General features: G+C 53.1%; 1 protein-coding gene across 3 annotated transcripts in view; it reads right to left on the reverse strand.

The window, feature by feature from the left end:
- Positions 1–25,232, reverse strand: part of EPHB2 (EPH receptor B2) — a 183,887-nt gene that overhangs the window by 39,147 nt on the left and 119,508 nt on the right. For all 3 annotated transcript variants that reach the window (XM_082372676.1, XM_082372674.1, XM_082372675.1), the window contains exons 4-5: positions 3,131–3,286; positions 1,648–1,983 (exon numbers count right to left, since the gene is read on the reverse strand). In XM_082372676.1, coding sequence (XP_082228802.1) covers positions 1,648–1,983; positions 3,131–3,286 — 492 coding nt within the window. The remainder of the gene's footprint in view (positions 1–1,647; positions 1,984–3,130; positions 3,287–25,232) is intronic.

Below are 25,232 nucleotides of genomic sequence, written 5' to 3' on the forward strand. Positions count from 1 at the left end.
TTTCAAACTGCAGGTCAAATCCTGCCCCCTCCAGGAAGCCTTCCTGGACCTCCATCTCTGGATGCCCTGAGTGCTTACTGTGTGGGCCCCACCTGGCATCAGAAAGATAAGCTGGGCAGCCCATTCACTTTCTGTCCTGGAGCCTGACCTCCCTTGGCTCTACTTAGATGGGGCCCAGACCACGCTTCACAGCAGGGGCTTGGCAAAGGTTGCTGAGTGAATAACTGGGGGGCACACTCACAATGCCAACCACAGAGTCTTCTGCAGGAACCACAGGAACCATAAGGTCCTTGAAAATCTCACATGGCCCTTGGGTGGGGATGAGGCTGGAAAGCGTCTCCTGGACCTGGCCATCTGGAGGTCCCAGGTGACCCTGAGGATAGTGGCTTTGGTGGAGAGGTAGGGCCGGAAGCCTGAGTGCAGTGGAGTGAAGAGGGGATGGGGGGAGGTAGTGAGACTGCATTGTTTGGCAACTTTTTTTTGTTGTAAAGGAAAGAGGGCAGATGATGCGGGTGCCACATGGGGTCACAGAAAGGATTATTACAGATGAGCCTGGGGAGAGGAGTTTTGGTGGCGTTAGACTGGAGGGGGCTGAAGGTTCAGAGGAAGCACGTGTGGAAACTGCTAGATGTCCACTGAAGTCTGTCTCCCCACCTTCTGCTGTGATGGAGGTTTGAGTTAGGCTGGGAGAGATTACATCTCCCAACCTCCTCTGTGGCTCGGCGAGGTCACGTGACCACGTTCTTTCCAGCGGACCATGCCCTGGAGCGACGGGCGCCACTTCTGCCTACCTTGTTTAAAACATATTGCTGGGCTTCCCTGGTGGCGCAGTGGTTGAGAATCTGCCTGCCAATGCAGGGGACACGGGTTCGAGCCCTGGTCTGGGAAGATCCCACATGCCGCGGAGCAACTGGGCCCGTGAGCCACAACTACTGAGCCTGCGCGTCTGGAGCCTGTGCTCCGCAACAAGAGAGGCCGCGATAGTGAGAGGCCCGCGCACCGCGATGAAGAGTGGCCCCCACTTGCCACAACTAGAGAAAGCCCTCGCACAGAAACGAAGACCTGACACAGCCATAAATAAATAAATAAATAAATAAATAGAACTCAATTATTCTATACCCCAAACGAAAAAACAAATCTTAAAACAAACAAACAAACAAAAAAAACATATTGCTGTCTCTTCCCTTCCTGCAGTCTAGAGCGCAGACAAAACTGCAACTCAGCTTCAACCAAGCAGACAAGGAGCATGGAGGCTGGTGAGACAAAACAGAAGGAACCCGGGTCCCTGAACCTCCAAGTGGATCAGAGCTACCCTGCTTACCTGGACTGCTCACCCCTGGACCCTTACATGAGAGAGAAATGCACTTCTGTGTTCTTTAAGCCACTGAACACTGGGCCCTTTTGTTACAGCAGCTTTACTCTCACCTTCAATAACACATGCTCAACAAATGCCTGCAATTATTATATATGCCACTACAGTGGAGAGGCAACACTTACTCTCCCAGGTGGCTGGATCACACGGACAGCCTTGGAAAAGAGGAAACCACTCCACAGATGTGAAGGAGTCTTTAACAAGGGCTGGCAGGATACCCATCTGGCTCAGCATGGCGCGGAGCTGCCCCGGGCGCTTGCATTTGAAGTGCTTACCTGCCTGGTTGGTGGTGATGTTCACAGAGGCGAACTGCGGTGAGAAAGGGCTCTGGTCGGTGACGCCATTCACGGCCTGGATCTCAAAGGTGTACTGGGTGTGGGCCAGCAGGTCACTGATGTAAATGCGAGGCTCGGTCAGGCCCAGCTGGCGGGGTGCGTACTGCACATTGTCCCCACAGCGGGTGCAGGCGCCCCGGCCCGAGCCACAGCTCTTGCAGATGATGTTGTAGACAAGATCCTCACGGCCTCCTGAGTCCCGGGGCGGGCTCCACTCTAGCATAAGTGAGGTCTCGTTGACACTGGAGATCACGGCCTGGGGTGCGGAGGGGATGGCTGGGGAGGGGGAGAGGTGTCGGTCACTGCGGGCTCTGGGGGTACGTTCCCCAAGAGATCCCTCTGTGCCCACTGCCCTGGCTCCAGCCTAAGCCTCCCAAAAGGTTTCCTCCAAATCCTTTCTCCTCTCCACCCAACAGACAGGCTTCTAGAATATAACTCGCATCCTGGTACACACATCTGCTTAAACCTTTCTCCCTGGACTCCACCCTCCTTGGTGTTCCTTGCTAGGGACAGTCTTTTTGTGTTGGGGATTATATCCACCCAATATCTATTTCCCCTTTTTCCTTATAACCCAATTTTATTCAGGGTGGCAACTACGTCCAGCTAAAGACTATATTTCCCAGCCTCTTGTGATTAAGTGCTGGCCACTGATATACAGAAATTGCTGGTTAGGACTTTTTTTTTAAAGAAAAGAGACAGCTGTAGCATGTCCTTTTGTCCCTGTCATACTTTCTGCTGCTGAGAATGTGTGTGATGGCTGGAGCTTCAGCAGCAATGTTGGACTATGATGTGACCTGAAGGGTAGAAACCACATGCTATGGATGGAAGAGAAGAGAGTGCTGGGTGTCAGGGAAGTTCATGGATTTACCACACTACCCCCAGGGCTGCCTATCTTTGGGTTTCTATTATGTGAGAGAATAAATCCTTATGGTTTAAGCCACTGGGGTCAGCTCTCTGCTACTTGCAGCTGACTGCCATTCCTGTCTGATACAGAGTTGTGACATTGCCCTCATAGTCACCCTGTTCTTGGAGAATCTTGGCTAGTGATTCAGGCAGCTGCTGCCAGGAAAGAACACTAGGAAGCCTTTTCTACCACAGACACCACCTGTGTTGGTTCTTCTTCTGCCAACTTCCCATTCTCTGTCCCTTTGTGACTCAAGACCTTGACTTCATACTCCATGTGACTTAGCAGAAGGGGATAAGGAGCCAGATGCCAGCTCTGTGGTGTCTGCGTGTTGGCAGCATGACTACCCCAGGATGGTCCTTTCCAGCCAGTTTTCCATTTCCCCTCCCACCAGGTAATTGGCTGCTCCTCACTTAGGAAACTACAGCCGGAGAGCCACCCAACCCTCACTCTGAGCTTTTCAGCAGGTGGTCTCGGGACTCGGTCAGGCGCGTCGCCCTTCTGGGGCCCTAAACGTACTTGTGCAGGGCATGTCCAGGGGGTCCAGGTCTGCTCTGTAGTAGCCATTGCGGCAGACGCAGTTGGTGGCCCCTTCTGAAGTGGTCCGGCTGTTGATGGGACAGTGGGTACAGGCCTCATCCCCTTGGTTGGCCTTGAAGGTTCCGGATGGGCAACCTGGAGAGAAGACAAGGAGAGTCACTGGGGAAACCATATGAGGACTCAGGCCACAAGGCTTGGAAGGACAGTGCAGCATCACGGAGTGGCAACACAGGATCACAGAGCAGCCACACAGTGTCACTGATGGGGAACCCCACCTCCTGAAGCTCTTGGGGGTCTCCAGGACCCAACATGGCAGTACTAGCTGCGCCCAGAAGGTTTCAGGCTACCTGGTTTCCTGTCTCTGAAGCTATCTATGGGTTCAGCTGGTGCCCCTAGCAATCATCCTTTATCTACTCCAGGTTGGCTGTGCTACAGCTTCTGGGACCAATCCTGACTTAGTCTGAAGGCTCTGCAGAGGTCTGGGGCAGTGCCCATGGCCCAGTCTTGTTGTTTACTAATGGCTGGCTGGGCTCTGATTCTTGTAACTAGATTCCTGGGTTCCAGATGATTGCGATGATTACAGTAAAAAAAAGTCCTAGCACAGCACGGGGCATGTAGAGAGGTGATGTGGTAGAGCAGGAAAGAATGCTGGCTTTGGAAGCAGACAGACCTGGGTCTGCTGCTTTGGCCTTTTTCTAGCTGTGCGGCCCAGACAAGTGGCTTAACCATTCTGAGACTTGGTTTCATTATTAGTAAAACTATGATGTTAAGACCCATTTCTGCAGGCTATTGTGAGCATTTGGCATAAGTGTGTAAGGCACATGGCATGAGGTCTTGCAAAGTACAGGTGCCCAGTGAATAGGACCTGTTATTATAGCAGGTGTTTGATCAATTTATTGAAATAAAGAGGGCTTGCAGTACCAGGGACAGCCTGGGGAGGGCAGTATTTACACTTGGTGGGCATTCAGCAATCTGGGCTCTCCCATGGGCTTTGGCCTTCTTCCCTGCTCTGGGGGATGCTCAGGATTTGGATTCAGGCTCTAAAGCTCAGGGCTTAGGGTGACCACTCCTGTTTGGGTCTATGTGCAAATCCACCCTTCCCTTCCTCCTGGCCCTGGGTTGGGAATCAGGAGGCCTGGGGTATAGGCCCTGCCCCTTTCTTGGCCTTCGTCTGCTTACTGGGGTTCATAATCTCAGCTCTGTTGTGGTGCCTCAGGTGGGGGATCAAGCAAGGGGTAAGAGAGAGGTGGACAGGGAAGAGCTTTCCAATGGACAAGTTCCTCCTTGGGATGAAATGTGGCTGAATTGTCCACAGGCCAGGGGCTCTCACCTGGACTGCATTCCATGTTCATGTGCTGTGTGACCTTTGGCAAGCAACTCCACCTCTCTGAGCGTTAGTTTCCTCATGTAAATGGCTCACACAGATTTCCCTAAATCATTTTTCCAGGCCCAGTCTTCAAGCTTATCTTGCAAGTCCAAGTCTTAGCAACTCGCCCTCCTCCCAACTCCTCAACCAGCTCCAGCCTCAGAGACGCTGCCCTCCTCGGTCTTACATGACTTGAGTTCAGGGTACTTTACCCCCCTGCCATAATTATTCATCAAGGGGATCTCTTGGCCATGCCCTCGGCTCCCCCAGGATCAGAGCCTTGTCTGAACCACAGCTCCTTCCCCTGTGCCTAGCATAGCCCTGGCACTGAGCAGGCGCTCCATAAATACTTCCTGAAGCTGCCTGCTGAAGTGGAAGGAGCTTGGGCTTTGGGGATCACATAAGTGGAAAGGCAGTGAGGAATGGTGGTTAGTGTGCAGGCTGTCTAGCAAATCCCATCCTAGCAATCTGTGCCTGCCATCTGGCCTTGAGCAAGTCACTTAAGTTGATTCCTCATCTGTAAAGTGGGGACAATAGTATCTACCTCCTAGAGTTGTTATGAGGATTACATTGGTTCATTCAGGCAAAACTGCCTAAACAATTCCTGGCATTATTAAACTGTATCTGGTTCAAGTACCAGTCTGCTGGGTGACCTCAGAAAGGTAGTTCAACCTCTCTGAGCTACAGTTTTCTCATCGGTAAGAGAGCATCTACCCCATAGAGTAGCCATGAGGACTGTATGTGATGAACAGTGCCTGGCCCAGGGTCAGGGAGGGGTTGCAGTTACAATCTCAGGGGAGTCTCAGTAAATAAGCCAAGGACAGTTCCCCCTGGGGTGCTAGAAAACAGAATCCCCCACCCCCCTGGGGCCCTACTTTGCCTGCCTTTTGGAGGGAGTTTCCAGAAGGTGGCAACCTTCCTAGCCCTGGCTGATGCCACCCTGACCAGGCCCTGCCAGGATCTCGGAGAAGATCTCGGCTTCAGCCCAGTCCTTAAGGAGCCGCCAGACAAGGAAAAGACAGTACTTTGATGCAACCAACCAGGCTATGGTGACACCAAAGAAGAGGATGGCAGTGAGTGCCTCGGGCATCCATTGTACAGAAACCAGGGCTCAGAGTGTAAATATGAAATGGACATTTATTGAGTACTTACTAAATGCTGGCACTGTTCTAAGGACTTAACCCATAGTAACTCATCGATGCCTCACCCAGCCCTATGACAGAGGTAATGTTGTCACCCTCATTTTCTGATGGGGGAAAGAAAGCATAGAGGTGAAGCAACTTTCCGAGGATGTGGGCTTACGGTGGCAGAGCTGGGATTTGATCCCGGGTGGTCGGACTGCAGAGGCCACTTCCCTAACCACCACACTCTTCTGCCTTTAGGAGACTTGCACTGAGCCAACAGTCCATGAGTGCCGGGCAGGGATTGGCAGCTTCTGCTCCGGGCGCCTGTCCAGGGCTCTCTGCACTCTGCCGTGCTGGCCCTGGAGCCCCGGAGTCCTCCTGCCTGCCCTCCCTCTTAGGCACCAACCTCTCCCTGCTGGCTGGACGAAGCGGCAGCCCACCATCTCGGCACTGTCTAGTTAAGACACGCAGGCTGCAGCCCTGGCTCTAGTTGAGCGGTTGACCTCTCTGAGCCTCAGTTTCTTCTGCTGTAGAATGGGGACACAGGGATCCTGTGAGGGTCTAGGACTACCCTGATAGATGCCAGAAGGTTCTGGTCCCAAGACTGGGATCCTCCTGGCTCCCTCTCGGGCGAGAGCCTGCCCAGCTTAGCATGCCTCTTCCATCTGCTGGCGGTTCCGCGGGCCTGGCTGGTGGGCGGCTGCCCAGTCTCCCCTCCGCGCTGTGCCAGCCCCTCCATCTGGACCACCTTCCCGGCTGTCCTCTCCCATCGCCATGTTTTGGCCCCTCTTTGACTCCCCAGGCTGCCTCTTCCAGAAGCCTTTCCACTAGGTGTACTGCCCGGCCACCCCTCGGCCCTCCCACTGGGCATTCTATGCTTTCTGTATCTTTTGTATCTTTGTGCTTCATAAAACCCGCTCTTCTGTCTTGAGAAGTGGTGTCGCTTTCCACCTGGTCACCAGGAACCCCGGGTGCCTCATCCTTCCCCTTACCCCCTGCAGCAAATCAATTACCAGGTCTTTCCTCCTCAGCAGGGCCCAGTCCTGGCTCTTCTTTGCGGCCCTCCCACCCCTGTGGGCATCCAGAAAGCTCCTCCCACCCACTCCTCAGCCTCTCATGGCCATCTGGCCTCCTCCCGCCCACCCTCCGGGGCCAGCTTTCTAAAGTACAAACCTTTCTGTGTCATTTAAAAATCCACAATGGTATACAATGGAATATTATTCGGTCATAAAAAGGAATGGAGTACTGATACATGCTACAACATGGATGAACCTTGAAAACACTGCGCTTCATGAAAGAAGCCAGACACAAAGGCCACATAGTGTACGCTTCCATTTATATGAAAATGTCTAGACTAGGCACATCTATAGAGACAGAAAGTAGATTAGTGGTTGCCAGGGGCTGGGGAGAGCAGAGAATGGGGACTGACTGCTAACGGGTATGGGGTTTCTTTCTGAGGTGATGAAAATGTTCTAAAGTTGACTGTGGTGATGGTTACACAATTCTGTGAAAATACTAAAAATCACTTAATTGTACAATTTAAATAGGTGAATTGTATGGTATGTGAGTTATATCACAATAAAACTCCTACTTAAGAAAAATCCACAAGAGCTCCCTAAATTCCTCAGGGTACTCAGGACCCCAAGGCTGGCACCTGCCCCCTCTCAGTGCCCACCACCCCAAGCCTTGTGACTGATGCTCCACAGTCAACCACATACGGTGCCCCCCAGGCTCACACACACACCTCCGGCCTGTGTCTCTCCTGCCCTGATTACCTGGAATGACCTCCCTTTGTCATCAGGCAAATTCCTAGACCCCTTTAAGACAGTGAAGGTACACGCCCTTCCAGGAAGTCTTCCCTCAGCCCCCACAAAGGGTTGAGGTGCCCATTTTAATTACTTACAAATCTGGAATTATCTGGCTGGACTGTAAACCGTGAACATGATGTCAGGTACCTAGTGAGTGATGGATGGGTGTAGTGGGGAGCTGGGAGTATCCAGGTCAGCTACCTTGTTTGACATTTGAGGCAACTGAGGTCCAGAGAGGAGCAGACACACACATGGCTCTTTAGCAGCAGAGGCGGATTCTGATCCCAGGTGTACTGAGTGACGAGGGTGTGCCAGGGCCTCAGCTCCCATCAGCCACTTCTTCTCCCACAAAGAGGGGTTCGGGGCAGCTCCCCCGTCCATGTTGCCAAGGGGCCCAGGGGTCACGCTGCTCCTAGCTTCTCAGCTGGGAAGGCACCCCGTCCTGCCTACACCTGAGTCTCCTGTACGGAAGTGGTAAGAAAACAATGAGAGCTGAAGTCACAGACTTGGGTGGCTGCACCGCTGACAGGTGTGTGGGCTCAGACAGGTCTCCTGCCCTCTCTGAGACTCAGTCTCCTCCTCTGGGAAGGTAGCTGATGACACCTGCGTGGTGGAGATGCAGTGAGAGCCTCTGCATGGGTCTCCTGCTCCACCTCTGCCTCCCAGCCAATCCTCTGCAGTGGCTGGACTGATCTGATGAGAATGAATCAGAGCTCAAACTCACCAGGGGCTCCCCACCTACTTAGAATGAATGCACACACCTAGCCCTGCAAGGGTGGCTCTGGGGTCTTCCTGCCCCTTCCTGCCACTCCCCTCAGTCTTAGTCTCTGTTTCCTTCGTTGAGCCTCATCACAATTTGTAATTGTATTAGAAAACAATTACATCTGTCTTGTGTGCCATCTGTCTTCACCCTGCGCTGGAAGTACCTGGAGAGGAAAAGAAGAACCGGGTCTGTCTGGTTCTCATTGGTTCCCTAGCTCCTGGCAGAGTAGTGGGAACATAGCAGGTGCTCAATATATATTTGCTGAGTGAACGAATATACCCCTTACAGGGTTTTGTGAGAATCAGATGAGAAAGTGGGGTAGAAAATACTTGGCCAAGTAAATGCCAGGTTGTTACCGCTGTTATCATGTCAATTTCACCAGGCTGCATTGACGCTCAGATCCCTCTCCACCTCTCAATGTTCTCCCCACGGGTCCTCCCGTGAGCCTGTCCACCAGGGTGACCAAGTTGTCCCCAGTTTTCAAACTGGAAGTTCTGCATCCCAGAAACGCCCTCAGTCCCAGACAACCCTCCTGAATGCTTCTCAGCCCCATCTGTCACCTCTCTCTTCTGTTGGCAGTTCTCTGGATGCCCTGGCTGCACACGCACTGTTCTCTGTGCCTGAATGTCCTTCTCTCCCTTCCTCCTGCCCTGCTGGATTGGTGAATCTGACATGTGCACCTCTGGGAGGCCTGCCCTCCACTCTGTACAGCACACAACTCAGACTCCATGGACGTCTGTGTGCTGGTAAATGGCTGGGGTGGGGGTGGGGTGGGGGGAAAGCCCTGATTTGTTGTGTTTGCCAATTTCTATGGTGAAAATGCTCCCATCAGGGCAAATTTCAAGCTACCAATCTGAGATAACTGAACACTGATTTGGGAAGAAATGCCCAGAGTCAGCTCTTGTGAGCCAAGCCAGCAAAAAACAGCCCATCCCACCACTAGACCTCACCCATATGTAACCACCCACTAGTTGGTGAACCCTGGTTTAAGTAGGGGCTGGGGCTTTAATCGCTACACCCCGAGCACCTAGTACAGGGTATGGCACATAGTAGGTGCTCAGTTAATTCAGTTTGCCGAATGAAGGCAGGTTTGTCTTCCTAACTGGAAAGTGAGCAACTTGAGGGCAGGAGCTGTGGGTTTGATAAGTTAACATACATAAAGTGCTTAGAACATACAGCAAGCGCTATATAAATGTTAGGTATTATTACTCACCCAGCATGCAAGGACAATAAAAATTCCCACTTATTATGTGCTTTCCGGGTGCCAAGCCCAGTGCAAGTGATTTACATGGGTTCTCTCACTAAATCCACATGACCACCCACGGAATTAGGTACCATTATCACCCCCATTTTACAGATGATGAAAGTGAGGCTCAGAGGGGGTGAAGTGAATGCCCCAAGGTCACGCAGCTACTAAATGGCAGAATTGAGGTTTGACTCCAGGTATTTGTGGTTCCAGGACACAAAATTATCAAGTTGCTGAGTGGAGACACAAGTGGAGACCATCTTGTCAGGGCTACTTAGGGGACAGGGCTTGCTGGGGTCACTCAGCAAGGTAGAGCCAAAGCCTGGGCCCCAAACCCAGGGCTCGGAGCCAAAGCAGCCAACCAGCAGCTGCCTTCTGCAGACGCCCAGAGCCCTTAGCCAGGCAACCGAAGGCAGGGATGGCAGTCGGCCGGGAGGAGGAGAGAGGATTATGGGGAAACAGATTTTCTCCTGGCCTTCCCCCCTGGGCTCCGGGGATAGGTGATAATTGACCGAATGAGCCATGAGTCAGGCCGAGGCAGGGCTCCATCTGGGCCTGGCACGGCGGGGCTGCTAATTGGCACCGGGTGATCCTCGGAGCCTCCTTGGCTGGCGTGCGGCTGTGCTCCCCCTTCGCCTCCCAGAGACTCCGGATTAATCCCCAGAATGACTGGTGCCACAGTGGACTCAGATGCTGTCAGGCCCAGTGTGCCAGGCCTCCGGGGTGGGCAAGGAGTTTCTCTATTTCCTGGGGGGTCCTGTAGACCAGAGGGCTCTGTCTGCGGCTCTGAGTAGAGGCAGGCTCACCACAGTCTAGTGCCCACTCCTGAGAACTTGGTGAAATTGAACCTGGGCATGAACTGTGGAGCTGGCTGCCAGGGCGGAATCCCAAGCCTGCCTCTTGCTAACAGTGTGACTATGGGTAAGTCACCTAACTCTCTGTGCCTTGGCTTCCTTGTCTATATAATGGGGGGAATGATGACACTGCTCTTATATTTGCTGGGAAGATTACACGAGTTAATTCAGAGAAGGCACTTGCAATAGCCTTGCAACCAGCCTGCCTGGTTCATATCAAGGGCTATGCAAGTGTTTGCTTTTATTATATACATTCTTTCTTGGCCCACCACTTGCTCTGTGCTAAGACCTGGGGATAGAGAGACAAAGAAGAAGTAGTCCCTGCCCTCAGGAGTGTGGGTACAGTTGGGGAGATGGTGAATTATGAATTTATTCAAGAGGTGCTTATTAAGCCCCTATTGTGTACTAGGCACTGAGTGATGCAGACAAAAGGCCCAGGCCCTGCCTGTTAGAGGCTACAACTGAGCAAGAGGCTGGCATACCTGTCTTCAACCAGGGCTGACTGGTGGCCACTGTGGGCAGAGGGGACAGGGAGTGATCCTGGGCTCAGCAGTGCCAGGTTTGAAGGGCAGCTGGCTTACTTTCCTGCCTTGGGATCTCCAGGTGGTTCTGGATGTGGGTCGGGGAAAGGAGTTTGGACAGAGAAAAGAGTCCTAGGCCCAGAGGGGGGAGGCCAGGGCTCGGCTGCCCCCTCAGCCCCTTGCTCTCCAGGCCACTTCCTGCCTACTTTGGGTGTGGCTGGGACCATCTCTGTGGCCTCTTGCAGCCTTGGGACTCTGGCTGTGGACAGGCTCAGGCACCCAACCCTGGGCCCTGCACTCTCTTTGAGCTGTGGAAGAACTGATTTGTGTATTTTCAGGGGCTTATGCTGAGCGTTTGTCAGGGCTGAGCTTGTGGTGTTCTTGTGGCTGGGTGGGTGGGGTTTTGGGGTCTCCCTCATGCAAAGTGTCTTTTGCATTTTGCACGCTTCCTGCTTTTGCTGCCGAAGTTAAGCCAGTGGAGTCAGTGCCCCCGAGCTAGGCTGGGCAGGGGTGCTAATCTGTGCCAGGGGCAAAGCCACACTGGAAGCAGGCGACAAGCTCCTGGGCTGGAAAGAGGAGCTTCTGATCACTGTGTGTCTACATGTGCCTGCTGGTGCTGGGCCAGGAGCTTCCAGAGCCCATAACCTCATCAGTCCTCACGATCACCCTGTGCAGTAGGAGGTGTTATCCCCATTTTAGAGATTAGGAAACTGAGGCTCACAGAAAGGAAGTGCCTCGTCCAAAGTCACTCAGAGACATAGGGGCAGAGCCTGTGTCCCCACAGTCCACGCTCTCACATTGCCTCCGAGGCCCTCAATGTTCCAGCTTGATGAAGGGGGCCCCTCCCTGACCAGCCCTTCCAGGTTAAGTCCAGGAAGTGCCTCAGGGTCATCCCCCTGCTGTGGCAGCTCCTACTGGGACCACCCAGGGGATGTCAGTCATCCTGTCCCCCTCCCCCACATGCCCAGGCTCCCCCCACTTGCCCCCACTGGGACCCGGGCTCTGTGGATCCCTGCCAGCAGCTGGCAGGACGACAGAAGTCAGAAGGCAGCGGCAGGAGCTGTGTTAACACGCCTCCTCTTTGCCTGAGAGGGGAACCCAGGGCTTCCCCCAGGCCAGCCTCCACACGGCCGTCTGCTAAGTCCTCTCCCTGCTCAAGACCCTTCAGTGGCTCCCTTGTGCCTGTGGCGCGTCCCGCCCGCTTCAGCCTCCCCGCCACGGTCCACCTCGCCGGCCTCAGCTCCCACAGCCTCCCAGCCGTGCCCTGGGCTCGGGTCACAGGAGGCAGCTTCCGGCTCCCCAACAGACTGTGCTCGGTGTCACCTCTGCCTGCTACGCGGTCCCAGCTCCAGCCTGGCTAACTCCTCTTCGCCCTTCACATCTCAGCTCCAGCTCCTTTGGGTCCTTCTCCTGGGATGCCACCCTCACCAGGGCTGGGTTTAGGGCGTCTCTTCTGTGCTCCTGAAGCCCCTCGCCTCTGCTCCTGAGTGACTATACACGTGTGACTGTCTGCCCCCGCACAAGGCCGTGAGCCCGGTGGCAATGGGTGCCCATAGTGTCTGGCACCTCTCAGCCCCCGGGTCTGGCTGAGAGGTGATGGACAGGGGGTCTCAGGAAGTGTTTGTTGACTGACTGACTGAGTCTGAGAAAGGTGGAATCTTGTGCTTAAGGTCACCCAGCTTGTGTGCGGACTGGAGACTGTGTTCTAGGCCTCTGGACCATGTCAGAGGCTCCAGGGCTCATCCGGGGCCCCCAGTAGCGGGCTCTCAAGGCATTCTCCCTTCGTCCTTCTTGGCATTTGGTTAACGTCTGTCTCCCCACCTCCCGCTATCCCACCTGCCCAAGTGTGAGCTCCATGAGGGCAGCCCCCGTGCCTGTCCTGTTCACTGCCTGGCACAGAGCGGGCCCTCTATAACACCTCATTCGGCAGCAGGCTAGAAGGCCCCAAGGTGTGGAGGGGCGAGCTCACAGACACCTGTGGGAGCCAGACCCTGAACCCCACGGCCATGACGGTGGGTTAAGGGCGATTTACTCCCGGCTTGCCAGCCCCTGGATACTACGTCAGGCCCCCAGTCCCGGCTCTGGCCCACCTCCCTTCCTGCCATCCTCACGGTGGGGGCTGAGAGCTCCCGCCCGCCCAGCAGGCAGCCCCATTCCTCCAATTTCCTCCCAATTAATCAAGCTCTGAACTTTTTAATTATCTGCCTGCAGGGTGACTCCCCACTATGGTGAAGCAATTAAGGACATTTCTAAGTGTGGTGCGCTGCTGGCAGGCAGCTTTGACCAGACCCTGATGGAGGAGGTGAGCGCAGGGAGAGGCTGGTGACCGGAGAGGGGGATAGGAATGCCCTCAGGTCTTGGGGCCACTGGAGGCCGTCCTGGGCTCCTGACCAGGGCTATTCCAGGGATCTGGGGCCACACTGTCCAGGGTACGCCCACCCCCCTGCCGCCACCCCTGTTCACGTGACGGCCCTTTCTCTTCAGCTGGAATCTGGCTTCCCAGATTCCAGACAGTTACCATGTGCCAGGCGCTGGGTTACGTACATGCTTTGCAATTTTACTGCATCCTCACCTTGACCCTGGGAGTAGGAAGTATAATTATCAGAGGAAACAGAGGCTCACAAACATTAGGCAACTCCAGAGATGCAGCTGGGATTTGAAGCCAGTTCCGAGTCCACATCCACTTCATCAACTGTCTCTTAAAGAACAGCGTGGCCTGTGGAAGTGCCCTGGAACACTGAGGAAGCGGGGTGGGGTGAGTGGGGGGTGTGTGTCGGGGGTGGGTCAGGGAGAGGCTGTGCAGGAGATGCCAGCGAGCTTGAGAGCTGCTGAAGAACACAGGCTCTCCACAGTCAGGGTGGCCGGTGGGAGAGGGCACTGCAGGCAGAGGGGACAGCCAGTGCAAAGGCACAGAGGCCTGAAGTAGTATGGTGCGTGTGTGTGTGTGTGTGTGTGTGTGTGTAGCTACAAATAGTTCAGGGTCGCTGAAGCATGAAGTTCAAGTCTGGGAGAGGTGGGAGATAAGCCTGGAGAGGCAGGTGGGGTCTGGGTCACTGGGAGTCAGAAGGACCTTCACGATCTTCTGGTCCAAGCTCCTCATTTTATGACTACAGAATACATGACCCAGACAGGGACAGTGACTTGCCTAAGGTCACACAGCAAGTTAGTGGCTGATGGAGCTGCGGCTGCAGCCCAGGAATCCTGATACCCAGACTGGAAGGGAAGAAAGAGGGGCAGAGGAGCAGTAGCTGTCAGCTCACTGCAGTAGCCTCCCGACTGGTTTCCTGGCTTTCGCCCTTGCCCTCCCACCTCCCCACTCTCCCCTGGCTGCAGCCTGCTCTCAAAACACCAGCCAGAGGGATCCTGGAGAACAGGAATCAGTGGTGTGTTGCTCCTCTGCTCCAAGCCCTTCCACAGCTCCCACCTCACCTGGAGTAAAAAACAATAGCCTACAAAGCCCCCCTTTACCTCTCTGGTTAAATCTATCCCTAGGCATTTTATTCTTTTTGTTGTCATTGTATCTCCTTTACCTCTCTGAACTCACCTCCCAGAAGCCTCCCTCTTGTCTACCCCACTGCAGCCCACTAGCTTCCTGGCTGTCCTGGAGTATATCAGGCCTCCTCTAGCCTCAGGGCCTTTGTATGTGCGGTTCCCTTGCCTGGTTGAAGTCCTAGCTGAGCTACTTCTTCACTACATCCCTCTCTGAGCCTCATATCCCTCATCTATAACTGGGGTTAATGTTGTACTCCCCACCTTCCTCCCCAGGCTAACATGGGATCCTAGTGAGAAAATGGGGAACAAATAAAGCTCCACAACGGCCCTCCCTCCAGCTCGAGGCTATCACGGCAACAGGACTTGTAAAGATCTTCACTGGGTCCTTGAGAAAACAGCCCCACTGACGAGCTCCAGGCCCCCAGACCTTAAGCTGGATCAACATGGCGGAGCTTCCCAGCCTGTAATCCTCACGACTCACACATGCTGGAAAAGCGAGTGTTAAATAGTAATCACGATGTGCCCGAGGGGAAGCCGGATGTGTTCGGAGAGCTTGACACATCTGGCAGGGCAGGCCTGAGTCCCCCGGCACATCTGGCTGCTGTATTGACAGGTGGTGTAGTAGGTCACTGAGGAAGGGCCTGTCAGGCTGGGTCCTCATGCCATGAGGGGGGGTGACGGCCGGATGGAGCTGCGAGCATCTCCCAAGCTGCCTGCAGGCCATAGCCCCCCTTGTGGATCCCTGCTTCAGGCCATCCACTGGACTTTGGTGTTGTGTTCTGAGAGGCTGGCTTAGGACCTAGAACCTGGGCCGCCAGATTCCAAAATTCCTGCATCATCTTGTAGGCGCCAGCCGCCCCTACTGGGGCTTGGGGAGCCTGGGAAAGCCCCCTCTCCTCTCCAGCTGGGGGGGGGCGTGCATTTTCAGGGTCACCTCATGGAGCACTTCCCCTTATGTGGGATCCAGAAACGTGGTCATCAGCTCCACCTGAGGGAGCCCCCTGGGCTCCTCCCTCCTCCCACCTGCCCCAAGAAAGCCATGGTCATTAATAAAGGACACAATTAGCTGTCAGTGGAGCACATGTCTGGAATTTTTTACCTGCTCTGTGAGCTCGGTTAAGGCAACAAACCCCAGGACCCCCCGGGAAGCAGCTGCCATACACCTTTCAGGGGCCCCCTTTGCCCGGGCCCGGGTCAGGAGGGGGCCTGTAACTTTTGTGGTGTGGGCTTCGCAGGCCTGGGCCTGTGCAGGGCTGTGTTTTCCAGGCCAGTGGAGAAAGTGACAGAGTAAGAGAGATTTCCTGGCAGAAGTTGTTTTTTTCAACCCAACAGGCAATACAATTCAATGTAATTTCCTCCCCCTTCCTGTGTCGACTTAAGAGTCTTTTAGAGCTTGAAGGACTTGAGAGAAAGGAGTTCGTTCAGTCTCTCATTTTACAGCTGGGGAAACTGAGGCCCCGGGAGGGGAAGTGACCTTGTTCGTGGCAGAGGGAAATATACGTGCGCTTCTCTTTTGGGTTCTGTACGCATCCCCTAGCTTGCTGAACACAATCAGAGTCTGCAGCCAGGGTCCAAAGGAACATCTTTGAAGTCCCTGATGGTCACTGACCACGCTCCACCGTGTCCCGACCATGTGCTGGGGCCGGAGGGGACAGTGGTGAGTGAGGAAGATGCAGTCCCCGCCCTGATGGAGCTGAGGGTCTAGTGAGAGCAACAGAGGGAAAGAAGCAGTGGACAAACACAAATACTCTACTCGATTTGCGATGGCCATGAAGGAGACAGCGGGGGCTGAGGCAGGACCACAGTGGGTCACCTTAGGGAGTGTGGTCAGGAAAGGCCTTTCTGAAAGGTAGCATTTAAAAGGCAATCCCTGAGGAGAAGAATGAGCGGGAACAGTATTTGCAAAGATGGTACAAGCTCAGGGCCTCGGTTCCTCTCCATGTAATGAGGTAAGAGCAGGATATCACCAGGTGCCTGACAACCATTTGCTTGGCCCCAGCTGTCTCTGACCCCAGACAGACACCACTATGTCTGCGAAGGCACTTGCTGCCTGGGCACTTTTGTCCTAAGAATGCCATGAGGTCAGGATATGTCACCCCTGTTCTGCAGATGAGAAAATAAGGCTCAGAGCAATGAACCGCCTTCCCCAGGACACATGGACACCCAGTTCAGGAGCCTGGGCCTCCAACACCTGCCCCTCTCTCTCTGCCCTTCTGGGTGCTTTCCAGAACTACTGCTTCCCCCCAGTAACCCAGAAGACTGCTCTGCTCAAGCCCTGGTGGCCTGTGACTTGGATGCTAATGAAAACCCCACTCAAGAGGTCCCGGCGTTTGGGGCCTCAAGGAGAAGGGATTAAGAAGCACAAACAGGGAGAAGGGGAGCTTGCCCACATTCACATTGAGGGTCCTGGGTTGGGGAGCCTGCAGTCGCTCTCCCTCCTAGGGGTACAGAAACCGTTGCCCTTCTCCTGTCGGCTTCTGGGGAGCAGGAGTGAGCCTCAGCGAACCCAAGCCATAAATCAAATGCACAAGATGTGGCTTGGCAGCCATCCCAGTGAAAAAGATCTGGGGGTTTGAGTTGACCATAAGCCAAAAGCTGCTGAAAAAGCCAATGTGGTCTTAGGCTATAAGAGTAGAAGGAGAGTGACAGCCCAGCATCCTCCCTGCTGCTCAGGCAGGGTCAGTTTTGAGCTCCACGTTTTAAGGAGGTCCATCGAGTGATAGTGGACAGGATATCTCAGGCGTCCAGCTGGTTTTCTATCTGCAGTCACTTTTGGATGGTGCTGGTGGGGCTTGGAGTAGAGTCCCAGGTTCAAACTCTCCAGGCAGCATTTTCTAGGCACACAGCAGAGTTCTGGAGCCTGAATTGGCCTGGAGCATTCCCTTGCCTGGATCTCTGGGTAGTAATGAGTTCTCTCCTTAACCTTGCTCAGCTTCTACCTCCATGTCCTAGCCCTCCTGTATACTGGGGATTTGAGATCACGTGTGTGGTCTCACCATGGCCTGCCCTCAATTAAGGACAGACTTATTCAGTAAAAAAAGCCCAACATTCTAAGTAATGATCTTGTGCCCAGCCCTCTGTTGGGCACTAGGCACAGAGTGGAATAAGACAGTCCCTGGCCTTGATGATCACTGTCTAGAAGGGGAGAGTGATTATGATCAGTTAGGATATCAAAGCAGACTTTCCAGAGGAAGGGCCAGTTGAACTGGGTATTAAAGGATGCGTAGGAGTCCGTCAGGGCCAGAAGAGATGAAGGACCTTCCAGGCAGATGAACAGTATGTGCAAAGGCATGGAGGGGTGAGGAGGAGGGCAGGGTATCTGGAGCATGGGCTGTGTGGGAGAAAGGTGGGGACACAACACAAGAAAGGTGACCTGGGGCTATGTCACAATGGCTGTATGTGGTCACTGATGGAGTCTGGGTTTTTATTCTCTAAAAGCAGGGAAGCCAGTGGTGGTCCTGTGCTAGTGCTCAAATGGTCACCGTGTGCCCTCAGTCCTTCCCTCCCACCTTCCTGCCCAGGCCCTCGCCTCCTTGCACTGCAGCCCTCCTGCTCTGGCCTCAGCTGACCCACTCCCCTTTCTCAACTCTGACCCATCTTATCTCTGTTTTCCTTAGTTCTTGAACTTTTCCTCCTTTGCTGAAACCAGTTCCACCTCTTCCATAATTAAAAATGAACTGAGCTATTAACAACAACCATTCATACCATCTATTGTGCACCTATTATGTGGCAGGCTGATGGCTTCATGGACGTTATGGGGGCGGGGCTGTGCATCACCGTGGTTAGGGGCACAGGCTTTGGAGTCAGGGTCCAACTGGCCTTGAACCCTGGCTCTACCACTGACTTTGGGCAGGTTACCTAAATTTCTTTGTGCCTCAGTGTCCTCATCTGGAAAATGGGTCTATCAGTAGGACTTACCTTGTAGGGAAAATTCAGAGTTAATACTGTAGAGTGTACATTCATCAACAATTCTTACAGCAATCCTATAAGGCAGGTACTAGTGACATTCCCATTTATAGAGAAGACAGTTAAGGTTTTGTGAGGTTAACTAATCCACCCACAGCCACTAACAGAGCTGGGAGGGGAGCAGTGGAGCACTACCTCTGAGTCCAAAGACGAGCTATCTCATGGGCTCACCTCTTCCAGGCTGGGACCTGGGCTGGGCCCAGGAACCCAAGATTCAATGGGCTCCCAGCCTGGTGGGGAAGATGTCCAAGTAAATAGGCAGTTTCCAAACAGCGTGACCAGTGCCAGGGGACGCGTGGGGCGGGGGGAGGAGGTGCTGGGCCTGGGAGCCCAGAGGAGAGGACCTTAACACTGTTGTTTCCTGGAGGTGTAATACACTTGAGCTGTCTTGGAAGATAAAGAAGGACAAGACAAAAGAATGAAAAGAGGGGCATGCTGGGCAGAGAGGGAATAGCCCATGCAAAGGTGTGGAGATATGAGACCTGCAGCTGGAACCCTGAGCCTGTGAGTGCAGGGGTAAAGGATATGAAATTGGACAGGCAGGCAGGGGCGGACAGCAGTGAGCCTACCACCCATGCCCCGTGCCCACTGCATGCAGATCAAGTAGTTCTGCCTACGGCTTGACAGCCTGTGAACCCACAGAGAATCAGGAAGAAGCCTGCTCAGTCCCTGGACTGGAACATTCCTGGATCATAAAGTCCCCCATGGCAGAGCAGGGACCTGGGGATACTAACCTGTTCACTAGGGCCCTTCAAGTCTAACTGATCCCAAACCTTCCCAAAGATAGACGGCTTCCTTAAAAGTTACTTTAAAACACTCCTATCCCAAAAGCTTACAAAAATCCCACACCTTTTCAATTTTAACGGGTCAAAAGTTGAAAATTATGAGCCAACATTAAGATTTGCAGAACAAGTGATCTTTGGCTAGCAGCCGGTATACTTCATGACAAATTGCCCAGACACGGTCATTTTAGAGTGAACACCTTTAAACGGCACTTCGACCTTCCTCTAAATGTCTCCTTTATTTGAACAGTGTGTTTATGGGGCCTGGAGCTGCTGTTCCCAGCTTGTGCTTTGGTTTTGTAAAAGAGAAGGAAACCGAGAGAGAGACAGACATCAAAGCAGAGGATGACGACAACCCTCTAATCTCATAAACTCTCCTCTTATCTCAGTCCTTATAAAAATGGGGAGGCCTGGTTGTCACTAAAAGCAGCTCTGAAAGCTCATAAACTTGACAAGCACTTAGTTCTAGCACCCAGAGGGAAGGACTCTAATCCTGGAGAAAACTAGAGATGAAGAGAGGGGAGGCAACTTCTCGGGAAGGGCAGCCTGCAGAGAAAGCCCACGCTGTCACCAAGTGAGGGTTTGAGAGCATAGCTTCCTAACTTACTTTGTCTGACCTCAAGGCAACCCAGTTGGAGAGAGTCTCCTTGGTTACAAGAGAGGCCAGAACTACTATTTTAACATCTGTATCTTCTGATAAATAACAGCTCACACTTAGCGCTTACTCTGGGCCAGGTACTATTTTAAGTGCCTTATGTGGATTAATTTATATAATCTCAAGTTATACTATAATTATCCTCATTTACAGGGGATAAGGCAGAGGGGTAAGTCTCTTGCCAAACATCACTGATTCAGTGAGTGGCAGAGCAGGGATTTAAACTGAGATGGAAGCCATGTGCTTTCCCTCACCCACTGCTAGCTCATCAAGGGGTCGGGCTCCAGGCTGGGTGGAGCCTGGCTCATGTCTGTCATCTCCTCTCCTCCCATTACAACATCCTGATGAACTCCTGGCCCTGTTTCACAGCTGAGGAAGGTGAGGCTCAGAGTGGTCGATTGTCCTGTCCCAGAGCACGCAGCAGGGGGATCGCAGAGCTGGGATCCACCTCACCCCCGATGCCTGGCTCCAGGGCCTGGGCATCTTGCACCGAGGTTGGACTCAGACTTCAGATCTGACCAGACTTAGAGTCCCAAGGGCCTGGGATCAGTCACGGTCCCGAGGATCAGAATCCGGTGGCCCCAGGCTGCAGGCTTCGTTTACTCTGCTGGGCTTGGAGCCCCTTCCTGAACCTGAGGGCTCTGAAGCCCTGCCCGGCTTTGTCTTCTCAGAGAGGCAGTACAGTGTAGTGGTTAGCTCCCGAGCTTAACCCAGATGGACCACTTCTAGCTGGGTGACCTCGGATAAGTCACATAACATCTCTGTGGTTAGTTCTGTCATCTGCAAAATGGGTATAATAATGCTACCTCCCTCCTAAGGTTGTTGAAACGATGGTTAATATACATAAAGCACTTAGAACACTGCCACATGTGCAGTAAGTGCTCAATAAATATTAGATATTATTATTACTGTGGTCTCCTCTGTCTGGGGGTGTGCCCTGCACCCTGGACCCTGCTGCCAAACCAAACAGCCTCTGTCCATCCCTAAAGTCCCTTGCATTACAGACCGCTGCCTGGCCTGGCCAGCCTCCCAGCTGCCCAGGCCCCCTGTCAGCCCTGTCCCTGTAGAGAAAGCAGCACTCTGGGTTCAAATCCCAGCCCCAACTCTTCCTGGCTGAGGCACAGAAGCACGCCTCTCTGAGTCTCTGTTCTCTTGTATGTAAAACAAGGATTATAACCCCTGTTTTAATAACACAGACGTCACAGTGGGGACTTAGACAGACCTGGGTCTCTGCTTCCTGCTCTCTGCATGACCTTAGAAATGTTGCTTGCATTACAGATCCCTCCTAGTAGGGATCATTCATTCAACAGACACGAAGCCCTACTATGTGCCAGGCATTGTTCTAGCTGCTGGGGACACAGCAGCAAACAAGACAAACTAGGTCCCTACTTGTAGAGCTTACAATCAGATGAGGAATATGAATAATGAACAGGTATCAAATAAGTACAGGGTGATGTGCTGGAGGGTGCTGAGTGGGGGGACAACTCTAGCTGGGGTGGTCAGGGAGGGCTTCTCTGAGGAGGTGACATGTGAGCTGAGACCTGAAGGACATGAAGGAGTTGGTTATGGGGAGAGCATAGGGAAGGGGATTCCGGGCAGAGGGAATAGCATGTGCAAAGGCCCTTCCTCAGGAGTGAATAAAGAAGCCTAGTGTGTCTGAGGAGTGAGTGCAGAGGCCCTTGTGGCCGGAGAGGTGTGAACAGGGGGAAAAGAGTGGGAGACTGAGCCTCAGGCCCATGGACACAGAAAGGAGTTGGGAAACCCATGGAGGGTGTTCGGCAGGGCTGTGAAATGGCCTGTGATTTGAACAGGCAGACGTGATGGTGGCTGGACAGGGCGGTGACAGTGAGGGTGGAGAGAGGAGGTTGGATTTAATGAGGACCTGCCAGCAGTTTCTTCTGGGCCCCGTAGAGCCCTGCATGAACATGAAGGGTGAGAGCCTTCTGCTTCTGCGAAGGAGTAACAGTGTTTCCTTCCGAGTATTTCACTGTTTCAGCAGCGCCTTCTCCCCAAGGACTCTCAATCAGCGAGCTGACTGCCCATTGATAGCCCGTAATTAGGCTTTTGGGACAGGTGCCCGGGGGGCTGGCAGCACCTCCTCTCTGGGCCGTGTGGAGCCTGTGGCCATGCTGCTCTTTGGCAGAAAGTTGAAAGGGAAGAAAGCTGCTCCGGGCAGCTCCCTGCTCCATTTTTAGGGTCCTCCTGTTGCCCTCACCCAGCCCCAGGCACGTGGCTCCCCGAGCTGCCCCAAGGCCCCGTAGGACCCTTGCTCAGGGTCTCGGATCTTGCCCAGCTCCTGGCATCTGCCCTCTGCCCCAGCTGCGTCTTGTTCCCTCTGAACTCAGCTCACGCTGGGAGAGGCCAAGGATGCGTCTTTGCCAGGGAGTCAAAATGTACACTGCACCTGCGTGCACCAAAGCAGGCTCCCTCCTGGAAGACACCAGGCCTTCATCCCGGGAGTTCATCAAATGCGGACAGTTCAGGCACCCTGTCCGGTAGGGGGAGGTGGACTGTGGGGCCGACAGGGCACCGGGCTGCTGTTCGTATCTCCCATGGTCTCCTGCTGCTCCCACCTTCAAGACTGACACACCTGCTCCTGAAATCAGCCTGTGAATCGCAACTTTCCAGAACAACCTGCTTCTGTTTCCTAAGCGTGGCCATGGGTGCACCTCACAACAGCCCGTGATGGGGTGTGATTATTATCCCCCTCGTGCCGATGAGGAAAGCGAGGCTCAGAGAAGGATGTGACTGCCCAGGGCCAAACAGATGCCTGGGCCAAAGTCTCCATTTCCAGCTTTGAGTCGAGCATGGTCTCCTTGGCACCAGGCCCTCTCTGCCACCCGGATTCCCTCCTGCTCTACAAGGACAGAAGTGACAGCACAGGGCTCTGGTTAAGATCGGAGGGATAACCGACAAGGCCATTAGTGGGTAGTGACAGACAGGAATGGACAGCAAAGCGCATGTCTTAGGTGAGCTTTAAAACTGACCATGACATCCACTGAGAAATGACACGGTCACTCAGGTGATTTAGGCACTAACCCCTGCCATTTGTCTACTAATGCCATGATTAGAGCCTGGCACATTGCTCTAAGTTTCATTCATTCATTTGTTTGTTTATTCACTTATTCATTCCACAGACACTGATTGAGAACCTGCTATGTGGCAGGCACCTCGCCGGGACAGAAAGTTGTCAGATACAGTCCCTGCCCTTGGTAACTGCTACCCAGTAGTACAGCTCTGTCTCTTCCACTGGACTGGGAGCTTCTCAAGTGGTTAACAGAGTGGCCTTGGGAGTCGGACCACATCCTGGCTGTGTGACCTTGGGCAACTTACTTCACCTCTCTGTAGCTTGGTTTCCCCAGATGACAAATGGGGGTAATAACAACGCCTACCACCAAGGTCACTGTCGGGGGTAAATGAGTTAATATGTATAAAGTGCTTAGAAAGGTGAGTCTGCACAGAGTTAATGCTTAGCTGTGTCCTTCCACGTTCTTAAGGACGTGTAGGATTTCCCAAGCGAGCTCTTACTGTCCTGACGGGAACTGCTGGGTTTTGTTTCTAACAATCATGTCCCAGGCTCCCTCCTCTTTTAAGCACCCTGGCAGAGAGGATGCAAAATGCACTTGTCAGGAGCTATCTGTCGAGAGTGTCTTTGCACTTGTGCTTAAACAGTCATCATTATTCCTTCAATAAATATTTTTTGAATGCCAGGCACTGTTCTAGGGCTTTTAGCCACATCATCTTATTTAGTCGCTACAACATCCTGATAAGGTTGGCACCATTTCCCGTTTTGCAGAGGAGAAAACAGGCTTAGAGAGGCTGCATGACTGACCATCCACCCATCCATCCATCCATCCATCCATCTATCCATCCAAGATTTTTTGAGTACCTACTATAAGCCAGGCAGTCACTGTATCAGGACTGGGTTCAAGTCCCAGCTGGTAACAAAAGACACCCAGTCCTTGCCCTATCAGGGCTTCTGGTCTAGCTGGGGAAGACTGACTGTGTTAAGTAATGAGCAACACGATGAGGTCCTGAGTGAAGGAGTGCAGGGTATGATGGGTGCATTCAATAGGGGCCTGCCAGTGCATGTAGTTGGAGGAAAGTAGCCTAGAAATTTCTCTTACCACCTCCTAAGCCATTCCTCCTAAGTTCAATCTTTGCCCCTTCTCAGCATTGCAAGCTACCATTTGTCAGGGTCAATGGCCCCTCCTATGACACCTCACATCATCTTAGGTCACAGATGTCATTCATCCCCAGGGAAGCCCAATGTATTTCGACCCTATACTGGAACTCATTGGTCGTCATTTGTTTGCTGGCTGAGTGCTGATCATAATTATTTTCCCTTTGACTTTCTTCCCCACCAGTCTGTGAGCCTGTAAGCAGGGCTTACTCATCTTTAAATCTAGTACAAAGCTGAGCAGAGGGTGGTTACTCAACAAAAGCTGGTTTCAGGAATAAATGGAGAGGCAGAGTGGGTGAGAAAACCTGCATCTGAGTCCCAGCATTGCTAATTCTGGCCAAATGGACAAGCCCACGGTTAGGATTTAGGGTTGGTATGCAAATAGCTTCGTCTCACCCTCCAACTTCAGTCAATTGGTTGGTAGCTGCCTGGAGCATTGTGTTGAGAAGGATCCTGAAGTAGCATCGGGTTTAATGGAAAGAGTGCTGTGATTGATTTGCAATGCCTGCCATGGATTCAGGAGGAGTGGCAACGGGTGCTCCTCATTTCTGATATCCTGGAAAAAGTTGTGGTCCTTTCTAAGGCTTTGTTTTTCCCATCTGTAAAACGAGGAGACTAGACTCAATTATATCTGACACTCTAGGATTCTGAGTCCCACATCCTCTTCTAGTATGATTTTTCTTTGGGGACAGAAGCCACATGCTAGCCTAGCCCAGAGCCTAGCGCACAGCAGGTGCTCAGTAAATGCTAGTTGGATGAATAATCTTCCTTGGTTATTGTGAGACCCCGTAGGGAGAAGAGGACGTATTACCCCAGTTCAATATGAGGAAGTGAAGATTCGTGCCTGGAGCCACAAAGTGCTCATACCAGTCCCGGGGTTGTCTGACCCCTAGGCCAGCGCTCCTGCACCCAGTCAGTTGCATGTACCTTTCTGAATCAATCAAATAATGGCGCCAACCAGCAGCCATATTGCATTTGACTCCACAGAGCATTTTCACATTCATTATTGCACTTGAGTTTCTCAAGGACCCTGGCAAGGGAGGGGTGACCATCGCCCTCAGTCGGCAGATTGGGACACTGATGCTCAGAGTGGGCACGTGATTTGCTAGGTCACACAGAGCTGGGATGCACCAGGTCTTCTGGTTCTAAACTCCATGCTCCGGCCACCTGCCCCTTACTAACCAGCTCCTATGTTCCACTGCGCTCCCTCTTTCCTCACGGCCACCTCTGCTTTTTCAGGAAAGATGAAAGAGCAGAGACATGAAGGGGATGTAACAGGAGCCAAGCTCCCCTCTCCCAGGAGGCCAAGCCCCACCTTGGG

The sequence above is a fragment of the Balaenoptera borealis genome (assembly GCF_965194805.1).
Source record: "Balaenoptera borealis genome assembly, chromosome: 1".
Taxonomy (NCBI): domain Eukaryota; kingdom Metazoa; phylum Chordata; class Mammalia; order Artiodactyla; family Balaenopteridae; genus Balaenoptera; species Balaenoptera borealis.